Source organism: Mustela lutreola, chromosome 5 (assembly GCF_030435805.1).
Source record: "Mustela lutreola isolate mMusLut2 chromosome 5, mMusLut2.pri, whole genome shotgun sequence".
Taxonomy (NCBI): domain Eukaryota; kingdom Metazoa; phylum Chordata; class Mammalia; order Carnivora; family Mustelidae; genus Mustela; species Mustela lutreola.
In genome coordinates, this window is record NC_081294.1 from 107,746,169 (window position 1) to 107,772,398 (window position 26,230).

Here is a 26,230-nt window from a genome sequence, read left to right on the forward strand (position 1 = left end):
CTCCATCACAAATCTATGCAACTGTTAAAATCCTCTTCATCAGGCCGTCGGATCTGATGTTGTAGCCCCTGGTAGCATTTCTGCTTTACTTTCCCACCATCAAGTGGGAAAAAGGCCAGTTAGGACTTTATACACATTCATGAATATATTTTGATAAAGCGATGTGGTGGGGAGTTAACTAGACCACAGTCAAGTTTTCTCCCCTAGAAACAACTATTCTACATTAAAAAGCATCAGACACTAAAACTGGATAGGAAACACAAATACTCTTTTCCACACTTTAAAAGAAAGAATACCAAATTAAATATTTTCCTTGTGTATCAAGAATAATAAAAATAACTAGGAAGTGGTTTGGACTTCTTGGTGATAAGTAACGGGTCCATTATGAGTCAGCTGACTATGAAGTCACTGGGACTCTTTCGAGAGTGAAAAGAAGAGTTAGTTATGACAGGGACATACTAAGACCATACTGGGCCGGCTGGGAGTCACCCTTATTAAGAGACAAAAAACAACCCACCACAATTTATCAGGTACAAAGAGGCTCCAAGTAGCAAAGAGGGTGAAAATGAGTGTGTATAGATGTTGACAACTGAATGAAGTTTCAAAACAATTAGAAGGAACATGGTTAGTTTGCAGGAGTCCCTACACTCACCTCCAGATAGAAAGAAAAATAAAAAATTATTCATGTGCAAGTTGTTCACAGCCACCTAAGAACATTAGACAGACTTTACCAGGTCTGAAATGTATTGTTGACAATGGCATTGAAAACAAGCCGATCTCCAACAGTAGATGGTCCCCGGAATTTAAACATGTCCACAGACTTCAAAAGGGGGTGTGCTCGACAGAGGCGGCTAAGGAAAGAAAGGCGAGAGACAGAGGAGACAGCGCTCACTCTCGAAGTAGTTTTATGAGCTGTTGATTTGCTTAACACATGCAATCGACGAATATCCAATGTGCTTTTTAAGTAAATGTCTCTTTTAACTCTCCTTTTTTTTTTTAAGATTTTATTTATTTATTTATTTGACAGAGATCACAAGTAGGCAGAGAGGCAGGCAGAGAGAGGGAGGAGGAAGCAGGCTCCCTGCGGAGCAGAGAGCCTGATGTGGGGCTCGATCCCAGGACCCCAGGACCATGACCTGAGCCGAAAGCAGAGGCTCTAACCCACTGAGCCACCCAGGTGCCCCTAATTTTTTTTTAAATATTTTATTTATATATTTGACAGAGAGAGATCACAGTAGATGGAGAGGCAGGCAGAGAGAGAGAGAGAGAGAGAGAGAGAAGCAGGCTCCCTGCCGAGCAGGGAGCCCGATGCGGGACTCGATCCCAGGACCCTGGGATCATGACCTGAGCCGAAGGCAGCAGCTAACCCACTGAGCCACCCAGGCACCCTCTTTTAAGAGTGAAATAAATGACTAGATGATGTACGTGGAGAGTGACTCCATACACAGCCTGCAAATATTTGGGAAAGACCGTGTCCCCGAGCTGTGGGGTCTTCACCAAGGTGCTTTGTGCTTCTGCTCTTGTGATGACAGCCCTTCTTTTGTTGTCTTCCCTATAAAAGTCCCCCTGAAAAACAAGCCAGCGTCTTGGTTCTCATCTGAGGGTTCTGTTCATCTGGATAGCTTGTGATCACAATCACGGGAAGTTGTGACCCCCCCCCCCAGGTTAGAGGGGGGCACAGGGAAGTAAATGCCGCTCGCACAGTTCACACGGGTTCCTTCGCTTCAGAGTTAATTGAATTTACTCATCTAGAAAAAGACTCCTTTTTTTTTTTCCCTACAGGAAAATTACCTGGATTGCTACACAAAGCCTGAAGGGCTACCAGGTACACATTTTACAGTGTGTGTGTGTGTGTGTGTGTGTAATTTTGAAGTATTTATAAAGTATATTTGATCTCAGAGTTACTTTGATAATTTTCTACATTTTAGATTCCCACTGTAGTCATTCAGTTATTCAAAGGAATTGTGCCAACACAGAGTGAACATTCTGCCATCCTTAATTATACTGTAAGCCTTTACAATAGAACAGGCTCAAATACTTTATTGTCATTGAAAATGACAATCTCATTTTTAAAATGAGCTCTTTTATTTGTGCATAATTTACAAAAATGATTTCTACAGGTTTCTAACTATTGTCACAATTATAGACATAGTCACAATGAAATTCTTTTAACTTTGGGAAAATAAGATCTTCACGATCTTCAACAGTTACAAAAATTGTTGGTAGGACAGGTCCTGTTCAAATGCATTTTCAGAATACACAATGTTCCTTAAAGCTGCTCAGTTGTCTACATGGCTCCATTAAAGAATAAAATGCCTTGGGACGCCTGGGTGGCTCAGTTGGTTGGGCAGCTGCCTTCGGCTCAGGTCATGATCCCAGCGTCCTGGGATTGAGTCCCACGTCGGGCTCCTTGCTCAGCAGGGAGCCTGCTTCTCCCTCTGCCTCTGCCTGCCATTCTGTCTGCCTGGGCTCGCTCTCTCCCCCCTCTCTCTCTGATAAATAAATAAAATATTAAAAAAAAAAAAAAGAATAAAATGCCTTTTGGGACACCTGGATGGCTCAGTCAGTTAAACGTCTGCCTGAGGCTCAGGTCATGATCCCAGGGTCCTGGGACCAAGCCCTCTATCAGGCTCCTGGCTCAGCTGGGGAGTCTGCTTCTCTCTTTCCCTCTCCCTCTGCCCCTCCTCTTGCTTGTGCTTGCTCTCCCTCTCTCTGTCAAATAAATAAATAAAATCTTAAAAAAAAAAAGAAAGAGAGAGAATAAAATGCCTTTTTTTGAAACTGAAGAGTACATAAAAGTTTTCTTCCAAATTTCTCTTTCTCATTTTATTTTTCAGTTAATCCTCTGGCCATAATGATTGTAACCAGGGATGTCAGAGGTCAACCCTATTTGTAAACTGCCTTTAGAAAAGTTTGCAACCTGACTATTGTTAAATGTAAAGACTGTCCTCTCTTTCTGTTCTGCATCGGCTGTGCCATAACTACAGGAAGTTTCAGGATTACGTGACCAACATCTGCAATTCAGAATAAAGTATCAGAACAGTCACTTCATTTTTATTTTTGAATCAAGGACAGAAACATTCACCTTCAAATAAAAGGACAGATTAATCATAGGATAAATGGGTAAATGACTTACTTTTTCTCTTTGATAAAAGGCAACACTCTTCTCTCCCTGTCTCCTTGACTATCTCCATAACCAGGACTCAGACCCTTTCTAATCTCTTCCCACTGGAACCCAACCTCATACGCCAAAGGTCAAAACCAAGAACCTTGCAGAAATAGTAGCCACGGTCTCCATCCATGCCATAATTTGGCCACCAAACGTATTTCCATGATGGTTTGCGTGGGGCGGGAGGACAAGTTCAATGCTCTGAACAGATGTGCCACTCGTGGGAACCACTCCTTCCTCTTGGTCACAGATGGGGCCTGAAAGGTAGATGTAACACGCATACTGGTGGAGTGAACTGCACACCCTGGGACCATGGCTGTTCCTTCCTAGCAGCACACTGAACCCGGGGCATTGTTAGAAAAATTAAAATTATTCCCAAAGACTTAAATCTCCTGAGGAAATAAATGGGTTTCGTTCTACAGAGTGACTTTCTCCTGAATGGTGGGTACTTAAAGGAAACTGGATAAGAAAACGGATCAGAAAGGCCCGTTTAGAGATTGTATGTCAACCTATCTTTCCAGTTCACAGGAATTTTGATTAAAAGAATAGTCACATTTAAACTTCAAGTTGTTTGGAGTGGAGGAGGGGTAGGGAGAGGCAAAAAATCTGGGGCTTGATGGAGATGTTATTATCTTTTTTTTTTTTTTTAAAGATTTTATTTATCTATTTGACAGAGAGAGATCACAAGTAGGCAGAGAGGCAGGCAGAGAGAGAGAGAGGAGGAAGCAGGCTCCCTGCTGTGCAGAGAGCCCAATGCGGGACTCGATCCCAGGACCCTGAGATCATGACCCGAGCTGAAGGCAGCGGCTTAACCCACTGAGCCACCCAGGCACCCAGAGACGTTATTATCTTGATTGTGGTGATAGTTTTATGGGGTACACATGTCTCAAAACTTATACCAAGCTCTACACTTCAAATACAAGCACATGAATTTATGGTATGTCATGATAATTATTATTCATAATTATTTATTAAATTATTTATAATAATTATCATTTGTGGTACATCGATTATACCTCCCTAAGGTTGTTAAAATGAAAGGAATCAGAGCTATAAAGGGCCACCAACGCTGAGAATCCGGAATAGTTTGCTCCAGTATAAACTTCAGAATGGGAAGTGGTCTCCTGAAGTTGCTGTTCTGCAATGAATGCAGTCACAAACAGAAAAGACACAATGAGTACTTCCCGGTCCTTCTGCTTCCTTTGAATTGTATCTGCTCCGTTTACTGACAAATTGGTTTTTACGCTCAACAATGGAGAAATCATTCACTCTGTCTGCAAAGTAGTAAAATGTATTCAATTATGCTTCCTGTGTCATCTAGTGACTCATCAGTGAGGCTTAAATCGGAGGTGCCATTGCTGAGGAGGATGGGGGAGGATTTACAAATCAGGGGTGCCATCCTAGTTGTGCTGCAGAAGGAGAGCTGGGCTGGCAGCCCAAGGGCACAGACTGGCCAGCTGTTGGGAACTGGGAATGGGGCCATTCTCGGCACAGCCACAGATAACTGAGAAGCCTGACTACAATGATGAGCTACATTTTCTCATGAAATTTTTAGATTTATACTTAATTGATCGTCTTTTCATTTTCCCCCCTTCATTCCACTGACCATTTCAGTCATCTACTTATAAATATGTCAGAAAGATCCTATAACATCCTAGTATAAAGGCCCAAATCCTTCTGATGAGGGAACAGAAGGCAAGCTGAGGACAAAGCAGAAGCTGACATCATGCAACCGTCCCCTCCACCTCCCTACCCCCCACCCCCCAAACTCCTTCAACCCCCTAAGCCCCTACTCCCCCTCCCCCACCATGGGATATATGTGGCATTCCTTAGGCACTCCTGGCTGTCTGAAAGGAAAAACAAATAGTCAACTTGTAGAGATCACAATCCTGCAAGACCTGAGTCCACCTCAGTTTACAAATGTCCTAGTGATTTACCAGGAAGAGGCTTTTTCTATCAACAGCCTAACTTCCAAAGACCCATAACTCCAGTTCCTGAAGCCCTAACATCATCTTCCCCTCTATAAAATTGAGGGAGGCTGAGACAGAGGGAAATGCAAATAAAGTTAAATTTCTTCTAAAACTAAAGCTCACTGATAAGGATGTGTGATAGCAGGAATGTGACATTCCTCCAGGAAGCTCTCAACTGTCTTACTCTTAGTGCCTTACTAAAAGAAAAAACAACCTTAACCTGTCAATGACAAGGCCTTGGGCATCCTGTAGGTCCTCTTTAGCATAAGAAAGTTCTTTCAAACCTCCTTTTTCCTTACCTCCCCAACCCCATAGTATATAACTAACAACCCAGGGACAGTAGCTCTTTCTGCAGAAGGGTCCCATCCCCGTGCTTTAATAAACCACCATTTTGCACCAAAGATGTCTCAAGAATTCTTTCTTGGTCATTGGCTCTGGACCTCACCCCACCCAACCTCACTTACTTTCTAAAACTTCATCACATCCCTTGGCCCTAAACCCTTCCTTTCTCCGCTGGCCTAGGCCTACCACTCCATCCCCAGTGAGCTCCATGGCCACTCCTACCACCTTACCCCCATCATATTCTCTTTCAATCTCTCTCTTTGCTTCAGCTATGAGACCTTTTTTCAGTCCTATAACTAAGTACTGTCTTCAACACCAGGGCATTTGCATATGCTGTTCCATCTGTCAGCTGCAATTCCCCTGGCCAAGACCACCTTCTTCCCTTTACCTCCTATTCTCTTATAGGGGAACAAATTTTGCCATCCCAATATGTACCTCTTCAGGCTCATTGTTTTTAGGAAACTACAGATACAAGAGAAGCTCTGAAAACCCAGTAGAAGTTAGTGGGTGGTAAGAGACATTTAGGTATATAAGAAAAATCTCCATTTGTAAGCATGTTCCCCTTGCTGTACCAGAAAGAAGGGGATGACTCGAAATCTAGAAACTTATCAGTGATGAAGACGATGGCTTATATCTGTGTAATAACCTTATTCTTGTTTCCTGTGCTTTTCTTGGTAGCCTCCCATAACTGACCCACCACCCACAATATCATCTTTTGTCTTTGGCTGAAGGTAGTATTTTGGCTGATGGCTTCAGCCTTTTCAGTGAGTTACTGTTTTTCTGGGTCTCTCCCACGTATCTATGGAATTTAACTTTTGTTTGATTTTCTCCTATTAATCTGTCTCATGACCATTTAATTCTTATACCAGCGAGAAGTAGTTTATAGGGTAGAGGAAAATTTTTCCTCCTCAGTACTCTGTTGGCCAATCCCAGGCATCTTTTCTTCAAGAAAGCCTTCCCAGACCTAACAGCTAATTCTCACTGTTAGGACCCTCACACGTATCTTCTTTTTTCACAGTTATAGTGGGTTTTTATTTTTTAAGATTTATTTATTTATTTGACAGACAGAGATCACAAGGAGGCAGAGAGGCCAGAAGAGAGAGAGGAAGAGAAGCAGGCTGCCCGCTGAGCAGAGAGCCCATGCGGGGCTCAATCCCAGGACCCTGGGATCATGACCTGAGCCGAAGACAGAGGCTTTAACCCACTGAGCCACCCAGGCGCCCCTCACAGTTACAGTTTTATGTTTATTTGTGTGATCTTTGACTGTCTGACCCACTAGATCCTAAGCTCTTTTGTTCAGGAATTGATTTTCTTTTTAAATTCTAATAATTTCTGAATATGGGCATTTGGTAAATATTTATTAGATGAATGTGCTGATTTATTCCACATTCATAGTTCTTGCTTTCAACAGAAACTTCTTAGGTGACAAAATGATTGTACTGATTTACATTTCTGTATGTTATTTTTTAGCGTTCCCACTGCTCCACATTTTCACTTAGACAATACTGTAGTTGGCTCAAGTTTTTCTAATTTTGTGGGTGTGAAATATCTAGTGTTGGTTATAATTTGCATTTCCCTGATTAAGGAGGTCCAACATATTTTCACATGTATATTAAACTCTGTTACCTCTGAAGGAAATGTCTGTATCATTTGCTTCAAATGTTACTTCTCTCCTATTCTTTTTATTCTTTCTCTAGCTTTGATCAGATGCATGTTAGACTTCTTATTCCTTTCTCTATGTCTCCAAATCTTTCATACATTTCTCATTTCTTTGCCAATCCATCTGCATTCTGGTAACTCCCTCAGATCTGTCTTCCAGTTACTGTCTTAACTGCAGTTTATCCATTCACTGAGTTTTATATTTAAATTATCATGTATTTTTATTATATATAATTATATATTTTTGTTATTATTATATATATTTTTGTATAGAAATTCTCTGTTTCTTTGTCAAACCTTCTAGGTAATTTTTTATTCCTGATTAATACATTTGATTCTCTTTTATTTTTTAAAATACATTAACATTCTTACTTAGTATTCTTTATATGATAAATGCAATTAATTATAGTCTTTCTGGGCCTCCTTCTATTGTCTAATCCTTCTCTGGATTTTGGTGACGCATTTTATGTTTGTCTAGGAGTTCATATTCCTTGGACCTATGTGTGTGGGGATTCCTGAGAGCTGGGCTGAAAGTCCGGGGTTTGCATTTACGGTTGCGGATCAGCTGGGGGAACTATATAACTAACATGGTGCCACTTCCCACTTCCCACTAAATTTGACATGGGTCTGTTTTAGTCCAAACAAGTCCAGTGAATTCTGAAACCAAGTCTACATGAGAATGTGCTTGTGATTGAATTCTCAAACGGAATCAGTTTTTTAGCGGGTGTGGGGGGGTGTTGTTCTGTATATTTTTCCCATTCTACATAGGGCTATTGCTGAGATAGGAAAAAATCCCTACAAGAGCTCTCTGTGAATTGGGATTTTTCCACTTGACTCACCAAAAATATCATTTTTTTAGGTTTGCAGCTATATATAAGGTTTTCTGATCCAATCTTCCATGTGACATGGGCTGTTGGCTTTGTGTCTTGATTCTTTGCAGGCCCACTGACACACAAGTTCTAGGTCTTCTAGCACCAACAGAGTCCTGAACAAATGCCAGCTCTTCTCTCTCCTCACATTGCTGCATTTGTGTTTTCTAATAGTTTCTGGACTTCGAGGATTTCTCTTATTTTTCTACCTGCTGAGATGTGCTTGCAAACATGTTTGTAAATATTTTTTCCAGAAATTGAAGCTTGTTCTAGATACAAGTCCACCATCTTGCTGTCATCAGGCTGATTCCTGAAGTGGTCTTCAAAAGGTACATGAAACCTTCAATCCCTTTCAACTTCTTTCTTTCTCTTTTTTTGCTATTACTGACTTTGTCAGATGATGTCCTATTATTATCTCAAACTAGTATTGATTGACTTTTTTTTATGTCAGTATCTCTTACTTTTTTGTTCAGGATAAGTATAAACAATCTCTAAAATACAATGTTAAATGACAAAAAGAAAGGTTCATAGCTGTTTGAATACTGCGCTCCAAGTAAGGGCAAGTGTGTGTGTGTGTGTGTGTGTGTGTGTGTGTGTGTGTGTGTAATATTCGTTGTCTTTGAGATAGGAACTGGCGAACTGGGAGATACTGATGGTAGGAAGTCTTAACCTTTTAACCGAATGCCCTCTTTTACCTTTTGAACTTTTCACCCTGTGCATGTGTACTACCTATGTTTAAATTATTTAAAATAATTATAAAATTGAAACTGAGTAGGCCTTATATTATGAGAGACACTGTAAAGACTAAAATATAAGGTGATTCCTTCTTTCCTAAGGGATAACCTTAAAGAAAAAGCGACTCAATTCTTAGGAAGATGTCCACGGCATCCACGGGGATATACAGAGGTAGGTACTAGGGCAGGTCATGTGTGCATAAGCACCAGCAATGACATGTATGCAGAAATAGATGGAGTACAGGTGACTTTGGTGCTGAATGAAGCCTGTTTGCAGGAAATTGCCAATCAATGGAGAAATATGGCTCTGCCAGGCTCAGCGACCAGGTCAGGCTCACAGCTCTGGCTGTGTACTCAGGTGAAGTATGGTAAACAGACTTCACCCTTTCTTCAGGCTTCCAAATTAGAGCATACTTGTCCAGAAGTCAATTTCAATACTTGGACTTTGGATGTTCATTAAGAACTGTGTCATCATTCTGCTTGGACAACTTTTGCCTTCATTGTACAATTTTGGGTCAGGAACTTTGACCTGAATTGAGGGTATTCCAGTTTTCCTTCTCATAACCAGAAAGGATCAACACAGGATAATGCTCATAAAAATTAGATTTCTTGCTAAAAAATAATTCAAATGCTCCAAATACAAAGTCTTTTCCTACAAGCCAAGCTTCCAAGCAATGACCCAGGGGTATAAGAGCACATTCCAAATAAGTCCTGCTTTTACATAATCTAATCTCATTTGTTTCCCTTTTCTTCTGAAAGTATATGATTCTGACTCAAATTTCTTTCTAACAATATGCATTTCAACCATATAAAATCTTGAAAGAGATTCTAACTAGTTGTGGTATTACTATCAACGTAGAGCCCTGGGTTTTCTAAAACCATGGTTCAATAACAAAGATGATCTAGCTATCTTCCTTTAGAAGGTGTTGTCCAGTTCAAAACAAACTCCATCCAGATACAGCAGGTAGCATGTAGACAAACCATGCCTTCATGGCAACTTAAAGTTCCAGGGTCCGGCTCTGACACTAAGAGAAATTGCTTTTAGGTTCTACGCTACCTCGATGACATGAAAGCTAGTAAATTTTCTAAAAAGATCAAATCAATGAAGTTAGTTTCAAAGCTGCTTTGTGCAAAGGAATGTAGAATAACCCATTTTAGGGTAGATCAGAAGAAACACGATAAAAACAGACTTCTTAAAATCTCTCATCTAAACTGAACCAGACCTCTAGGGTGATCTGCCCAGCTTCCTAATAAACTGAAACTGAAATCAATTACAATCATTTTACCTCTATATATGAATGGCTGTAGCATGTGAGAATGACTTCTGTATTCACAGTTCAGTGGAGAGTTTTTATTCCTAACTTTCTGGAACAAAGTTCACCTCTCAAATGGCCCTGTGCTCCAAGTTTCACTCTTGGTCCCCCAACCTCGTGCCACTGTGAGCCCTCCCTAGATGACTGTAGGTACTATTTCATCTGAATGACCATATGTCAGCTGTTGTGTCTCAAACTAAATCTCCCCACCCTGATTTTGTCCCTTTGGTTGTTCCACAGGCACATCAGACTAAACTCAACTCATCATCCACGTCTTCAAAACTGCCCCTCCCCTCCCCCTCATATGCATTAGCTCAGTTCATGATACCACCATTAGCTGACCAGGTGGTCAGACCAGAAACCTGAGAGTTACCCTGAACAGCTTCTTCCTCACCCATCTCCCCACATGAGTGACCCTACTCTGCTTTGTTATCCCTTGCATATTTTTGTCCTTTCCCTCTCCCCTTTCTACTGTCATTGCCTAGAATAGCCACTCCTCACCCCTTGCCTGGTCTCCTTCCCTCTAGTCTCCCCTCCTCTACACAGAGTGACCATATTCAGTGCCAGCCCAATCACGGGACCCTGCCCAGATCTTCATCGGCTTCCCTCAAGGAGAGAAGAAACGTCAAGCTGCTTTGCCTGGCCTAACAGAGCCTCGGTGACATAGTCCTATCTTTTCATGTCCTGCCTCCTTCCACCTTGAATTTTCTCTCTGGTATGCCTTTGCTTTCATGGTTCAGCCATTTCATTACTTTAGCAAAATGCATTTTAAGTATAGTTTGGTGCCGATACCATCTTTACAAAAGGATGGACTCTTCTCAGCAGGGTAATTTAATGATGAGGACTTCATTTCTTTAAAAAGCTATCTTGCAATAAATAAATAAGATCTTTCTTTAAAAAAAAAAAAAAAGCTATCTTGGGGGGCACCTGGGTGGCTCAGTGGGTTAAAGTCTCTGCCTTCGGCTCAGGTCATGATCTCAGGGTCTTGGGATCGAGCCCCGCATCGGGCTCTCTGCTCAGCAGGGAGCCTGCTTCCCCCTCTCTCTCTGCCTGCCTCTCTGCCTACTTGTGATCTCTGTCTGTCAAACAAATAAATAAATCTTAAAAAAAAAAAAAAGTTATCTTGGTAATAGGCATTGTCTTTTTAAAGGTCTGCAAGAATAGACACCTTTGGAAAACTTTTCTTCCTGGTCAGAGGTCACCTGTGAGGTGGTCCCAGGACCATGATGGTGTCCTGGAGGGCAGAATGCAGGGCAGACCCACCAGGTCGCCCCTGCCTCTGCCGTTCCTCTCTCCTCTGGAGTCGGTGTGTCCTCTTCTTCCTTCCTCTCTCTCAATATTCTCACCCTGATACTTTCTCATCTTCTTTCCTTCCTCCTCCTCTTCTTTTTTTTTCCTTTTAAACAGATTTATCCCATTCCTATTTTATTATTGTATTTAAATTCAATTATCCAACACATAATGCATCATTAGTTTTGGATGTAATGTCCAATGATTCATTATTTGTGGTTAACACCCAGTGCTCATCGCATCGCGTGCCCTCCCTACGGCCCATCACCCAGTTACCCCCCTCCCCACCCACCTCGCTTTTCACAACCCTCAGTTTATTTCCTAGAGTCAAAAGTCTCTCATGGTTTGTCTCTGTCTTTCTGATTTCTTCCCATTCAGTTTTCCCTCCCTGTCCTTGTGATCCTCTGTGCAATTCCTTATATTCCAAATATGATAATTATCTTTTTCTGGTGGACTTATTTCACTTAGCATAATCCCCTCCAGTTCCATTAATGTCCATGTAAATGGTTAAGTATTCAGCCTTTCCTTCCTCTTCTACAGGGATCTGCTTTCGGAGCTCGGGGAAGATGGATCTTCTGTGAACTTCCTGGCCCCTCTGGCAGTGGTGAGCAGAGCGACTGGAGCTGGACCACTCCACTTCCAACCTCACCGCTTTGCTCTCCCCAGTAGGTCATCTCTCCTGGGGCTGCGGGAGATAGGGTCAGAAGGAAAGGAAGGGCAGGGGAGAGGCAAGGCAGCCCTCTTTTCCTTGCCATTCTGGCCCCACAAAGCCTCAGAGAGCCTGAGAGACCACAGCTGGAGAACTAAGATACTCTTCGGGCTGTCCATCTGAGGCTCGCCGGCCCTCCGCCCGTGCCTGCGCGTGCCTCCTCTCCCCACGGCCGCGGGCTCCAGCCAGCACCTTCCTCCTCCTCTCTCTCGTGGCGCTCACGGCGTGTCGAGGACAGCCAGGTGACTGCCCTGTTCTGTGAATGGCGTAGCCAAGTCCGAGGACTGTCATCCTGGGTGCTCAGGCCTCTGCTGCCACTCTCTAAACTCTAAATATTTCTTTTCAAAGGTGCTAAAAACTGAAATCTGCTAGTTTGAAACTTTCTCTCTTTCAGATACACTAATTTTCCATACTTTGTATTTTGGTTAGAATAATAAATTATTCCACTTTGGAAAAAAAAAAAAACACAAAAAAACCCCTAGGGTTACCAGGGAAGAGCCAGGAAACAGGAATAGAAACTTAGCACCTCTGTTGATAGCAAGAATAGCATCAGAGTGCTTCCTGTGACCCTTAGCAAGGGTCTTCATGGCTCCGTTTCCGTTTTCTCCTTTGTTGAGATTATAACCAGCTCATCTGAAGTAATGAATGAGAGACTGCTTAGTAAACTGTGAAGCACCAGATGGATAGAGTGTGTTGTCATTCCTTCACTGGTTGATCACTACTGAACACATTCTTACCAATAAGGACTGCCTGGTCCCCGACACCCTTCTTTCCTGTCTCTTCCTCTGGAGAACCCCCATTTAGAGAGGTCTTTGGTGTTGGTGGTTACATATTGAATTGGCCAGGCCCTTCCTTCTCCGGCCACTGAGTTTGTTGGGGTAAGATACCAAGCATCACCAGGGCCAAACTGTAATAATAAGGTGAAAAGAAGTGTGTTCGAAGAAAGGACCCTTTACTTGTTACAGTCATATAATTAAAGTTCCTGTAATTAAGGTCAGGAACCTATAAGGTTTACTGACCTTCAAACTTGCTGTTTTCCTTCATCAAGTTCTTAAAGGTATCTTCATGATGTAATCGAACTTTCCTTCTCTCAGAAGCCAGATTATGTTCCATGTGATCTTGCTCAGTTAGAAGTGTGACTGGTTTTAAATCAATCTTGAAAAAGAAAAACATGTCTCTTTCATTACCTTGTTAAGTCATCAGAGGACGACATGAGTTTTGTAAAACAAATGATATGTTACATTGTTTTCTAACTCAAAGTAAATAGAGCATTTCTGGGTATTTTTACACATATTATTTGACTAAATTTATTTCTTACAATATTTTTAAACTAAAAAAGTCATTATAGGCTTAATTATTTCTATACACAATAAGATATGTGCTTTAAAGAGTTTTCTAAATATTATTTTTCCCTGATTTTTAAAATTTTCAAAAGAGCTACAAAATAAAAAAAGTTCTTCAAATTAATGAATGAGGTGGGGGGACTTTGAGATCATTGAATTCCTACCAAGAAATGTTTTCTGCTCCTTGCAAAATTAAAATCTCAAAGGGAGGGAATAAACACGTTCTAGAGAAAGCTCTCAAGTACTAAGAGCTAGTTCTAATTTGGAAATTTCATCACATGGTGAAAGCATTATCTAATAAGCAAACTATAAGAATCAAAAGGTCAGAACAAAGCTTTAACTGACCTCCAGAAACCTAAAAATCTGACGCAACACAACCAAGGGCTCAAGCTCTCCCATAAATACATGTCTGTTGACCTATATGCATAGGGAAGTCACCCTGAGGCTGGATGGGGATAATTCCATGCTCATTTCCAGGACACCTGAAGGCTGGTACTGACCCTTCACCAAGAAGGCGAAGCAGCCAGTGATTTATAATATGCTGCTTTCAAGTCTAAAACTCCCGTAGACTGCCTTGTCTAATTTGTTTAGGGATATACAGATGTGATAACTTATACTGGCTTAACTCCATAGCCTTGTTTTAGTTGTATGACCAGTGGGGTCAAAAAGTCTACCTGGTGAACTTGTGTCTTGGCTCTCCAATATATAGATGGAGCCTATTTTGTATAACTGGAAAGGACTCTGAGAGTGAAAAACTGAGAGCTTCTCCCCAAAGGTCAGGAACAAGACAAGGATGTCTACCTTCACCACTTTTATTCAACATAAAAGTGGAATCTGGAAAGTCTTAGCCACAACAATTATACAACAAAAGGGAAAAGGGGGTATTTGAATTGGTAAGGAAGAAGTAAAATTTTCACTATCTGAAGGTGACATGATATAGAAAAAGAAATGATAAATAAATTCACTTAAGTCACAGGATACAAAATCAATGTACAGAAATCTGTTCCATTTCTATACACTAATAATGAAGCATCAGAGAATAAAATTAAGAAAATAGCCCTATTACAAATACACCAAAAACAGTATCTATGAATAACCTGACCAAAGACATGAAAGACCTGTACTCTGAAAACTGTAAAATACTGATAAAAGAAATTCAAGACAATGCAAAGAAATGGAAAGACATTCCATGCTCATGGGTTGGAAGAACAAGTATTGCTAAAGTGTCTATAACATTCAAAACAATCTACATATTTAATGTAATTCTTACCAAAATGCCAACAGCATATTTTACAGAGCTAAAACAAACAATCCTAAGATTTGTGTGGAACCACAAAAGACCTTGAATATCCAAAGCAATCTTGAAAAAGAAAAACAAGGGGTCTGGCCTTGGCTCAGGTCATGATCCTGGGATCTTGGGATAGAGCCCCGAGTCCGCTCCCTGCTTAGCAGGGAGCCTGCTTCTCCCTCTCCCTTTGTCCCTGCTTGTGTTCCCTCCCTAGCTGAATCTCTGCCAAATAAATAAATAAAATTTAAAAAGAAATAAGAAAAGAAAAACAAAACTGGAAGTATCACAAATCTGGATGGCAAGTCATATTACAAAGTGTTAGTAATTAAAACAGTATGGTACTGGCATAAAAACAGACACATAGATGAATGGAACGGAACAGTAAACCAAGATATAGACCCACAATTACATGGTCAATTAATTTTTGTCACAGGAGGAATAAATAAACTATAAGAAAAAGACAGTCTCTTCAACAAAGTGGTGGGAAAAGTGGACCATCACATGTAAAAAATGAAATTGGACCCTATTCTTTCACCATAAAAAAAAATAAACTCAAAATGGATTAAAGACCTAAATGTGAGACCTGAAACCATAAAAATCCTTAAGGAAAGCACAAGCAGTAATTTCTCTGACATTGGCCATAGCAACATTTTTCTAGATATGTCTCCTGAGGCAAGGAAGTTAAAAAAAAAAAAAAAACTATTAGGAGAACAACAAAATGAAAAGTTTCTGCAGAGCAACAAAAATAATTGTCAAAACTAAAAGACAACCTACTTAATGGCAGGAGATATTTGCAAATGCCATATCTGATACAGGTTTAGTATCCAAAATATAAGAAATGATACAACTCAACACCCAAAACCCAAACAATCCAATTTAAAAATGGGCAGAAAACATGAACAGATGTTTCTTCAAAGAAGACACAGAGATGGCCAACAGACATGTGAAAAGATGCTCAATATCACTAACTATGAAAATACGAATCAAAACCATAACAAGATACCACCTCACACCTGTCAGAACGGCTAAAACCAACACCATAAGAAACAACAGGTGCTGGCGAGTTTATGGAGAAAGGGGACCCCTACTGCACTGCTGGTAGGAATGCAAACTGGTACAGTCACTCTGGAAGACAGTGTGGAGGTTCCTCAGAAAGTTAAATAGGGAACCAGCCCATGGTCCAATAATAGCACTATGAGGTATTTACCCCAAAAGTACAAAAAGACTAATTCAGAGGGATACAGACATACATTCACACATAGCCAAACTATGGAAACAGTCTCGGTGCCCACCGAGAGAGGAATGGATAAAGAAGATGTGGATGTGGTATATACACATACAATGGAATATTACTTGGCCATGAAGAATGCTCTCTTGTCATTGGCAACTACAGGCACAGGGAAGAGAGTATAATGCTAAGCAAAACAAATCAGAGAAAGACAAATATCATAGGATCTCACTCATATGTGGAATTTAAGAAACAAAACAAATGAGAAAGCAAAAAAGAGAGACAAACCAAGAAACACTCTTAAATATGGAGAACAGACTGACAGGTCACCAGAGAGGAGGTTGGGGTGGGGGATGGGTGAAATAGGGGATGGGGATTAAAAAGAGCCTGTATCACGATGAAAATATAAATAGTTTAAAAAAAAAAAAAAAAGGAAATGGACCCTGAGAACTATGCCTGGAAGCCTTGAACTTCTCTGCTGTTTATGCTTTCTTTCTCCTGCTATCCTATTTCTTTTCTTTTTTTTTTTTTAAGGTTTTATTTATTTATTTGACAGACAGAGATCACAAGTAGGCAGAGAGGCAGGCAGAGAGAGAGGAAGGGAAGCAGGCTCCCTGCTGAACAGAGATCCTGATGTGAGGCTTGATCCCAGGACCCTGGGATCATGACCTGAGCTGAAAGCAGAGGCTTTAACCGGCTGAGCCATCCAGGCGCCCCATCTCCTGCTATCCTATTTCTTTTAGTTTTAGTGAAGCTCTGCATAAGCATCCGCTATGGAGTTTTGTGAGTCCTTCAGTGATCCAGACTGGGCAACTGACCAACTAAGCCTCATCACGATCTCATCCTGGAATAAACTCACTTTGAACAATGATGCAGCTTGGCCTGCTGTTTTAGACAGAACCACTGATTTTTCATGGCTTTCTTCGTGATGTGCCACTGAACAAGAATGGTACTAGCTGGAAAGTCTGGGAAAGGTGCTTTGCAATAAAGGTTACCTGAGCCAACCTACTGTGGCAGCACCGCAAGGCATCGACCTTCCAGAACCACTTTCGGAAAACAGTTCTTCAGGCTCAGCAGAGACTAGACTGAAGTGAGACTATTGTATTCTCAGTCCCTGAGGTCAGAATGAGAACAAGGAACAGGATGGAAAGGCAGGATCTTTTCTGTCACTTGCACTCACCCCCATATCCTCTCTTTCTCAAGGGTTTGGAGATTTTGGAAAGACAGGATGGTTTTCAAGACCTCTCTCAATGTCCTAGATTTGAATGGACATAGGATACCTGGGGATGCTTTGTCAAAGTTCAGATCCCGAGTTCCTGCACTCCTGATTCTCATTCAGTAGAGCTGAGACACAGCCCAGAAAGCTGCATTTTAAATAATAGCTGATATGAACTTCAGTTTGAAAAAGAATGTCCTTGGGCACTGTGAATATGGCTTGTGGTGTATCTCATATGGGACAGGGAGTGGGAGATGTGTCCTGGTGCACAAAAGTCTGCATAGGGCAGATTAACTCACACCCATCCATCTCTTTGCCTGCTGGCCCAGGTGAGGAGTAGCTTGGGAGTGAGTGCTGCTTTGCTGGGAACACAGAAAACATGGCTTTGTCCCAGCTCTAGAGTTGGAGACAGTCTGAGGAAGAACGCTTTTGTAGAGTGAGAAGACCTCCTTGTCCTTCGAAGTAGAACTAGGAGAAAGAAGCCACCGTGCCCACCTCTGGAGTGGTCCTTGCATTGAAAGATTTAAATTCCTAATTGGATGATTGCATTTAAAATTGCTTAGACTAAATGTGCATCCTCTCCCGGATACCCTGATCCCAAAAAGGAAAGCCAAGAAACCATAATGAGTAAATTCCCAGGAGACTACAGACAAGCTGCTCTTGGCCAATAGCCAGGCAAGCCCCCAGGGCACACGTATCAGAACAACATATTTATTCGAAGGCTGTTTTTATTCTATACTCCCTGAAGCTTCGTTCAGCCTTTCTGACATTCTTCCTTCAGGAAGAAACAGACAATTGGACCACAACACGCAACGGCTTACTACATCACTCTTGCTTTTAAGAAAAATTATTTTAACTCAATTTTGAGTTATGTAACCACAAAAGAAAAGAACAAAACCAGTGAACACTATTTTTGAGAAATGACAGACCCTTCAGATCATTTAAAACAGTATTTTTTTCCTTTTTTACCAACTGGCTATACCTATCTCCCTTTATCTAAAGTCCGTTAATACTCTCTTACCACACAGAATTATTTTACAGAAATAGGGGTGGATGACAAATCTTGGGAAAGCACATGTCACAGTAAGAAGAAAGGTCTTTTTGTCCATAATAATTCTGATGCAACCGTTAACATGTCCCTGAGTAACAAGCTAGACATTCCTTCACAGAGAAAATTTACCTTTTCTTCTCCAACTGGTTTGGCTACAAAGGTAGAGAAAGCCACACTGACAAGTTTCTCAATACCAGTCAACATGTCCTGGACTACGACCTTGATGCTGATCTAAAACGAAAAGAAAAATAAATCAGTAAACGTCCAGCCATCCAGATAACACACAAGATTGCAGCAATCAAGATTCCGTGATGTAATTCATCATTCTTTTGTTTTTGAATAAAATCAGCATTTTAATTTATTTTTAAGCAACACTGTTCACTCAGCGATGTTCCATAAAATTAAAAAGTAACTTTTTTTCTGATTATAGAAAAATACGTATTTACCATCTCCATGGTAACTTTGGTAAACATAAAAATAGATAAAAATGTAATCTCATTATCCAGAGCAAATCTTATTAGCAATCCCACCACCCAGACTAATAATTACTGATGTTTAGGTGAATTTTCTTCCAGTTTTATGTATATGTATATAAAGACACACAGAAAGTCACATACTGCGTTCATAGTTTCATACCGTAATTTTATTTTATTTTATTTTTTTTTTTAAGATTTTATTTATTTATTTGACAGAGAGAGATCACAGTAGGAGAGAGGAAGGGAAGAGATTACAGAGAGAGAGAGGGGGAAGCAGGCCCCCTGCTGAGCAGAGAGCCCGATGTGGGACTCGATCCCAGGACCCTGAGATCATGACCTGAGCCGAAGGCAGCGGCTTAACCCACTGAGCCACCCAGGCGCCCCTCATACCGTAATTTTAAAAACCGGCATTATCTGACAAGCATTTTCTAATCCCGTTGTTACTGAATATGCTTTTGAAAACAAGATACTCATGAACACCTTGTAGACTGTTGGAGAGATGGGCCACAACTTTTTAAAATCTTTAGTCTTTCGGTTTCATAACCAAGTCAACGTGGACAAAATGGCATCGTGTTATCTGTAGCTTTTCCCTGTGGAAACTTTAGCTTGTGTCCGAGAATAAACGGAAGAGGCAGAGGAAAAGGAGCTGTTATCCGTGTTTGGGTTGAATATAAAGAAGAGCACGAGCCCTCAGGAGAGAGGCCAAGCCCAGTGGCTACCGTGGGGCAAACGTCAGAGCTCACAGCTGAGAAAGCGCCATCCTAACTGGTGCTGAGAGAGCTGGTTTTTTTGTTTTTTTGTTTTTTAAGATTATTTATTTATTTATTTGACAGAGATCACAAGTAGGCAGAGAGAGAGAGGAGGAAGCAGGCTCCCTGCTGAGCAAAGAGCCCGATGTGGGGCTCGATCCCAAGACCCTGGGATCATGACCTGAGCAGAAGGCAGAGGCCTTAACCCACAGAGCCACCCAGGAACCCTGAGAGAGCTGTTTTTTAACACAAACATTTCTCTTCTGATTTCAAGTGTTTTGTGTCCTGTTCATATGGATACTGGGGTAAAGCCATCACCGTAGGGAAGGTTACTGCCAAACAGTTCTATTGAAGAGCAGTATGGGTTGAATGGTGTCCCCCACCAAATCCAGCACCTTATAATGTGACCTTACTTTGGAAGCAGGGTGGTTCAGATATAACTGGTTATGATGAGCCAGAGTAGAGAGGCTCCTGATCCCATGTGCTGATGTCCTTATAAAAAGGGGGAATTTGGATGCAGACACAAAACCATGGTGTTCTCATGGCAAAGAGGAAGGCAGAGATGGGGCTGATGGAGCAGGGCTCCAAAGGCATCAGCAAATCACCAGAAGCCCGGGGAGAGCCCTGAGCACATTCTCTTGCATAGTCCTCAGAAAGAGTCAACCCTACTGACACCTTGATTTAGGACTTCAAGCTTCTAGATCTGTGACATGATACATTTCTGTTGGTTAAGCCCCCTAGTCTGTGGGGACTCTGTCACTGTGGGCTCAACCAATAAATGTAATCCCTTCCTGTCTTCTGTGACCAGAGATCAAAGGGACTGGTACTAACCAACCTCAAAGTTGCAATATCAGATCCAGTAACTCCTTTCCTGCTACTCCTTTCCTGGACAGCGATTCCAAAGGCCTCTGAAAATGTTGCTATCACAACTATAGTAAAGAAATCAAAACCAAGTGGATGTAGTAGAGAAATCTTCCAAACTTCCCTTCTCACTTCAGTTACTCTTCCTTTCAAAAACTAACTAATTATGGGGCTGGTTTCTAGGAGAAGGTGAAGAGACGAGAACAAGGAGAGTCCGAATAATCAAGAAATAAAACCCATACTTTGCAAAGAACCAAGAGAGTGCCCTTCTCCCTTGTACGTTTACTTTCTGTGTACCCTTCTCGTGCAAATAGTGCATGGCATCACACTGAATTTTGGTAGCAGAGTCGACTGGGAAACACAAGGCCCTTATTACTTACCTATAAACCTGACCACAGATTCAAGGACCTTCTGAAATTCAGAATCTCACTCCAAATTATTCCAGAACTCCTCCTCTGTCCTCTGAAGAGATGGGCACCCATAGTCAGGAGAAATGAGGTCACTTACCTCCATGCTTGTGCTGAAAGCTCTGGTAACTTTTGCTTTGATGGTTATAACTTGTCCAACTCTAGTTAAAAAGAGAAGGAGGGACTTGTGTAATCCTAGCACAGCTCATCTCAGACTTAAATGATTCACCTAAATGGACGTGCCATAGAGCAGTCCCCTGTGTCATGCTGATAATGTTCATACATGAAACCTCGGGTTAATGATAACAGAAAGAGGCAGCTGTAAAAACAGACGCCAGTCACTGTAAGCCACCTGTGTGTTCGCTGACTACTTCTATTCAAACAGAAAAGGGCCTTTGCAAAACGGTGCGCAAAACGACTTCCAAAATCTGCAACAGATACTTGGATTATATCACAGCTGTTTCCTTGAGAGAAGTTAAAACAAACACACAAGCCAACCTGTACAATGATACTTATTTTTAAATGTTTGTTCACAAATAAATGGGATACAAATGAGCAAGCGGCCAACGGATCAGCTTCACCAGGTTTACACGGACTCTCAGGACGGCCGGAGGATCCATTCGCTCTCCACGACTATAGGACTCCTGGTCATACCATCTGAAACTGTTTCAGACCTTTTGGGTTCTGGCTCCCCAGTTACCTCCTGTCCCCTTTACCTTAAGGGTCCACCCACTGTAAGCCTGCTCAATGTTTCCCCCTTGCTTTCAAAGTTAAACTACACTCTCCATTTTCTTCTTACTCTTCTGTTTCAGAGGAAGAAAGCCAGGTCTCTTCCAGACCGCTTTCTGTACCTGTGCCCTTGACCCACCCCCTCATGATCCGTCCTTCCTCCCACCACCGGCTTAGCTCTCTTCTCTTTTCCTCAATCTCTGCCCCTTCCCTGACTTCTTAACAGTCTATGAAAATGCTCAAGGCTGCTTCTTTCTAAACATCTTTCTCTCAAACCTATTTTATCTCACCATCTTTTCTCTTCTCCTAAAATACTGCTTTCTTTTTCTAACTCATGCATTTAGGAAATGTTTACTGAGTTACAACTAGTCCTGGCACTGAGCTAAGACCTCAGGATACAGTGGTGAGCAAGATAAGGTTGCTGACCACAAGGAGACCAGTCTTCACCTGGGACACAGTCCATAGACAGATGAAGGGCAATGCTATGAAACTTCTTGAAAAAGAAAGGCTCGAGTAATACAAAAGCATCTATAAGAAGAGGCTAAGAAGAGGCTAATTCATGAATTAGCCTCTTCTTATAGATGCTTTTGTATCTTGGGATACAAAACTTGGGAAAGGAGTCAAAGGAGAGGTGACATTTGAGATGGGTCTTCAAAGAAGATGATTTTTCTAGGGGCCGAAGTGTGAGGGCTTCATTTCCCACTCACTTGTCAGCCCCTCAAATCTGGCTATTGCCTCCACATCTCACTTCTGATCCTTCCACAGTCACTTCCTAACAGCTAAATCCAACATCTCACCTCATTTAATGCCTTTCTTCAGGAAGCTTTCTCTTCCCTTGCATTCCAAAACAGTGTTCTCTTTTCTATCTCGGTTTCCTTCACTGATTTCTCTTCCTTAACCCATCCCTTCAGTGTAGACATCTCCTAAATTTCTGTCCTTTGTCCTATTCTCACTTCACTTTCTCTCTAGAAGACCTTGGTCTTGTCCATGATCCTGTCATCTTTATACAAATGATTCTCAAACCTACATCTTTAGCCAGGACCTCATTCTTGAAACTCAGAGCCCTATTTCCAAATTTTTCTCAACAGATTCTACTAATAGTCATGGAGGCTCTACTAGTCTCAGTGTTAGCTACCTCCACACACACCACCCAATTTATCTTAATCCTCACATGGAGCACACACAAACCCAAATCAATTTTGTTTTTTCCCTTGTATATCTTCCTTGTAACCTTCCTAGCTCTGTTCAGTCAACTTTCTAGGACAGATTCACAGTAATAGTGCCAGGCAGAGTTAGAGTCCCTCTCCAAAGCTACAACAGTACTTTGTACTCATCAACTACTAAAATTTTATGCCTGTCAGTCACAGTTGAAGAGGGGGAAGCACAGGCCACTTTTGTCTCTTCTGTGAGCACTGTCCTGCCTTTAAAAGTAGGGAAATTCCAGGGGCACCTGGGTGGCTCAGTCGGTTGAGGGTCTGACTCTTGGTTTCAGCTCAGGTCATGAACTCAAGGTCATGGGGTCGAACCCCTTTTTGAGCCCCGTGTGGAACCCCATGCTCAGTGGGGAGTTTGCTTGGGATTCTCTCTCTCCTTCTCCCTCCTCTGCCCTTCCCTCGTGTGGTGTCTCTGTCTCTCTCTCACACAAATAACTCTTTTTTAAAAAATAAAAATAAATAAAGGTAAGGGAATTCCAAAGAATCTGGTTGTCCACCAAATGAAACTCTCAGTGCTGAATGTCAGGTGGATGGAATGACCAGAATTTCAACTCAAGAAAACCAGTTGCACAGCATGGCATTCAAGGTCTTCTGTTATCTGGCCCCAGTCTCTTGCTGGAGCCTCACCTCTCTGTAGACCAGGCTCTTCCCGAGCACTTTCTGCTCCTTCTCAGCCTCATGCTTGGATTCTTGCACATACCTCATTATGGGAAGTCCATCTCCTATTCACCAGATGAAAATCTATACCTCGTTTGAGGCACACATTAAATGCCACCCCTCTCATTGATTCTACAGCCAAAACATGCACCTTTTTAAACTACCCCAGAAAATGGAGTTTCTATTTCACTCTAGGCCTGCATCCTGTCATGCTTTCTATTCTGATGATTATGTATCTGTCTGCCTCTCACCAGGCTTAGGGACTGCTATACTCCAAAATTGTACCATAATCATTCATATATCCTACGGAGGACAGAGTAGTACTTTTTGTATAGGCAATAAATATCTGAGAATTTTAAAAATATTGGATATTTTTAAATTGGGTAACCAAATTATATGGTTTTCTATATGTAGCTTTCACTTCTCTCTTTTTATGGTTCAGGTCCTATGTTTTTTTTTTAAGAAAAAAAAGGCCCCTTTCCATGATGTTAGTGGCCACAAATCCTTTCTGATTACAGAAACATAAAATTGTGCAAAATGGAGCAAAATGGCAACCCACATTTCACTAATGAGGTCATTAGTTAAGTCTAGTTTATAGAATTTAAGTTTGGAAAATATATAATAGATATTTTATCACAATACACCATTGGCATTCCTAAATTTAATAATGGTGCTTCTATCTAGTCTTAAACAAGTTTGGATTCATAGTAATTGTAATTTTATCGAGATACAAACCCATGTAATTTTTTTCTCCTTAGGGAAAAATCCCATTGCTAGTGTGTGAGCTTAGTCATTGGAACTTTATCTGCTTTTATAAGACTCTAGAATGTCCAGAGATCTAACAGTGACACTCCAGTGCCTCTGAGAACCACTGGGAAGTGTTCAATAAAAATTTAAAAAGTATTCAAAAAAACCCCACAGAAGTGGGTCAGGGAAAGCACTGGATTAAGCTTAAGAAGATCCAGGTCAAAGCACCCTCAATCCCCTAGTTTTCTCAGAGCATTATGCCTCAGTTTCTCCTTGGTACAAAAAAGAAGGTTGGGCTGATCTATAAAGGTCTTGCCATGTCTGTGATTCTAATTCAAGCCAAATATTTCTTCTGTGTCAGTTTTGAAGAAATAATTTCTTCATGCACGTGATTTTATTAAACTTAATTTTGTTTGTCTCTAAATAAATAAATGTCAAATAGATAAATGTAAGAGTAAGCCTGGAGAGACAGACTGAGCATCTCACTGGACAAGACTATTCAGGGCTTGAAAACCGTGGCAACTACCCCCATGGTCTTTGAGAACCACCCAAGACGAGAAACAGATAGCCTTCTCTCTTCCTTTTCCTTGTTAGTTATGTTCATGCCTTCAAGGATCAAGATATTCAGGGAAAAACAAAAACAAAAAACAGAGATACAAACATAAAATCCAAGAAATTAAGTAAAACCATACAATCCAATTTATTACAGGTATTAGAATAAACCCTTTGAAAAACAAATCATTCTTAATTCTGTCCCCTGGAAAAAACCTAGAAATACTGACCAACCCTTTATAAATGAGTACATTTTCTGCCCACATTGTGATCTCTACTTACTTTTTTTTTTTTTTTTACTATTTTTTTTGAAGAAATGTACGACTCTAAGTTTTGTAAAAGGTGAGCCCACCCTGTCAAACCAGAAAGTAAAGGAGTTACTGAATACTTCTAACTTTGGGGTTATGTCCAAAGAACTTAGGAACCAGATTGAAGAAGCTCCCACTCTTCAAAGACAAGGCAATTTGAGTATCCATAAGAATAACCACACCCAAACTGAAATGTATCAACTATGTTAAAGTCCATGAGCTTATGATGATATTATATAAAGGAAAAGAATTACGCCTGTCTTTCCCGGACAAACTTTGCTTAAGGATAGCCAAGTAATTAATGAGACAAATGGTCTCTCTAAGCAAATATTTGAGAAAATAAATGAAGACTAAATGATAGGGTTGGCATATCACCATTGTATCAGTAACTAATGAAATAATGTTCTAGGTAACACTCATCAGACATTATGTGCTCTTGATAAGAAATGGCTTTACCAAAACATCAAAACTTCATCAAATCAATTTTTAGACGTAACTATCATTTTACAAGAAATACAAAGAATGGGTGAACATCTTAAACGGGGATACAATGAGCAAATACAAAATGTGGTAAACTCTCTAGGACAAATTACCAGGTTTCTTTAATAAATAAACTAAGGGAAATGAAAGAAGAGAAAATGTTATGTGAAAAGGCTTATCAACCATACTGAATCGTGATTCAAGAAATCAATTGTTTAATTAAAAAAAAAACATTTTTGGAGACCACTGGGAATATCGATTTCTGTTAATGGTGCTGTGATTACGTTATTATGTTTCCTAAAAGAGCTCTTATCATATAGAAATATATAATGAAATATTTACAGATGATGCCTGAGATTTCCTTCAAAGTCATTCAGGTGCGTGGGGGAGGGGGGGAAGCTAATAAAACAAGAGTGTCCCTCAGTTGGTCATTGTTGTAGTTGGGTGATGGTCCGTGGGGATTCACTATTCCAATCTCTACTTCCGTGTATGTTTGAAACCTTCGTTAATCTTGAAATTTTCTGCAGTAAGAGATGGTAAAGCACATACAAGCTCCCTCACATAATATGTTCTTCCTAATTTAACATCTGTACTCAAGATGAATCAATGTTTACCAACAACCTAATGATGAAATTCACCATCACAGACCTGCTTATTATCATTAATTATTCTTCTAGTCAAGGAAAAAGCCATTACGAGGCAGCTTTCGGAAATCCTGCTCTGTCTCAAACCAGAATGTATTTTTGTAGAGAGCTATTTCTCCACGAAATCAGGACTGTGAATTTATACTTAAAAGTCTTTACTAAAAGTAGTTCCTGCAATTACTATTCCACTGATTTACACGAGGTCAACTGTTACTGGACCACTGA

The 26,230-nt window shown here is 40.9% G+C and overlaps 1 protein-coding gene and 1 long non-coding RNA gene across 3 annotated transcripts in view; one reads left to right on the forward strand and one right to left on the reverse strand.

Annotated features, from left to right (window-relative positions):
* ACOT12 (acyl-CoA thioesterase 12) overlaps positions 1 to 26,230 on the reverse strand; it is a 49,990-nt gene that overhangs the window by 15,338 nt on the left and 8,422 nt on the right. For both annotated transcript variants that reach the window (XM_059175377.1, XM_059175376.1), the window contains exons 3-7: positions 20,775 to 20,835; positions 18,311 to 18,412; positions 13,075 to 13,210; positions 3,270 to 3,426; positions 732 to 851 (exon numbers count right to left, since the gene is read on the reverse strand). In XM_059175377.1, coding sequence (XP_059031360.1) covers positions 732 to 851; positions 3,270 to 3,426; positions 13,075 to 13,210; positions 18,311 to 18,412; positions 20,775 to 20,835 — 576 coding nt within the window. The remainder of the gene's footprint in view (positions 1 to 731; positions 852 to 3,269; positions 3,427 to 13,074; positions 13,211 to 18,310; positions 18,413 to 20,774; positions 20,836 to 26,230) is intronic.
* On the forward strand, positions 8,092 to 13,348 carry LOC131832416 (uncharacterized). The gene is made up of 2 exons (XR_009354042.1): positions 8,092 to 8,338; positions 8,846 to 13,348. It is a non-coding gene; the product is annotated as an uncharacterized LOC131832416 (long non-coding RNA).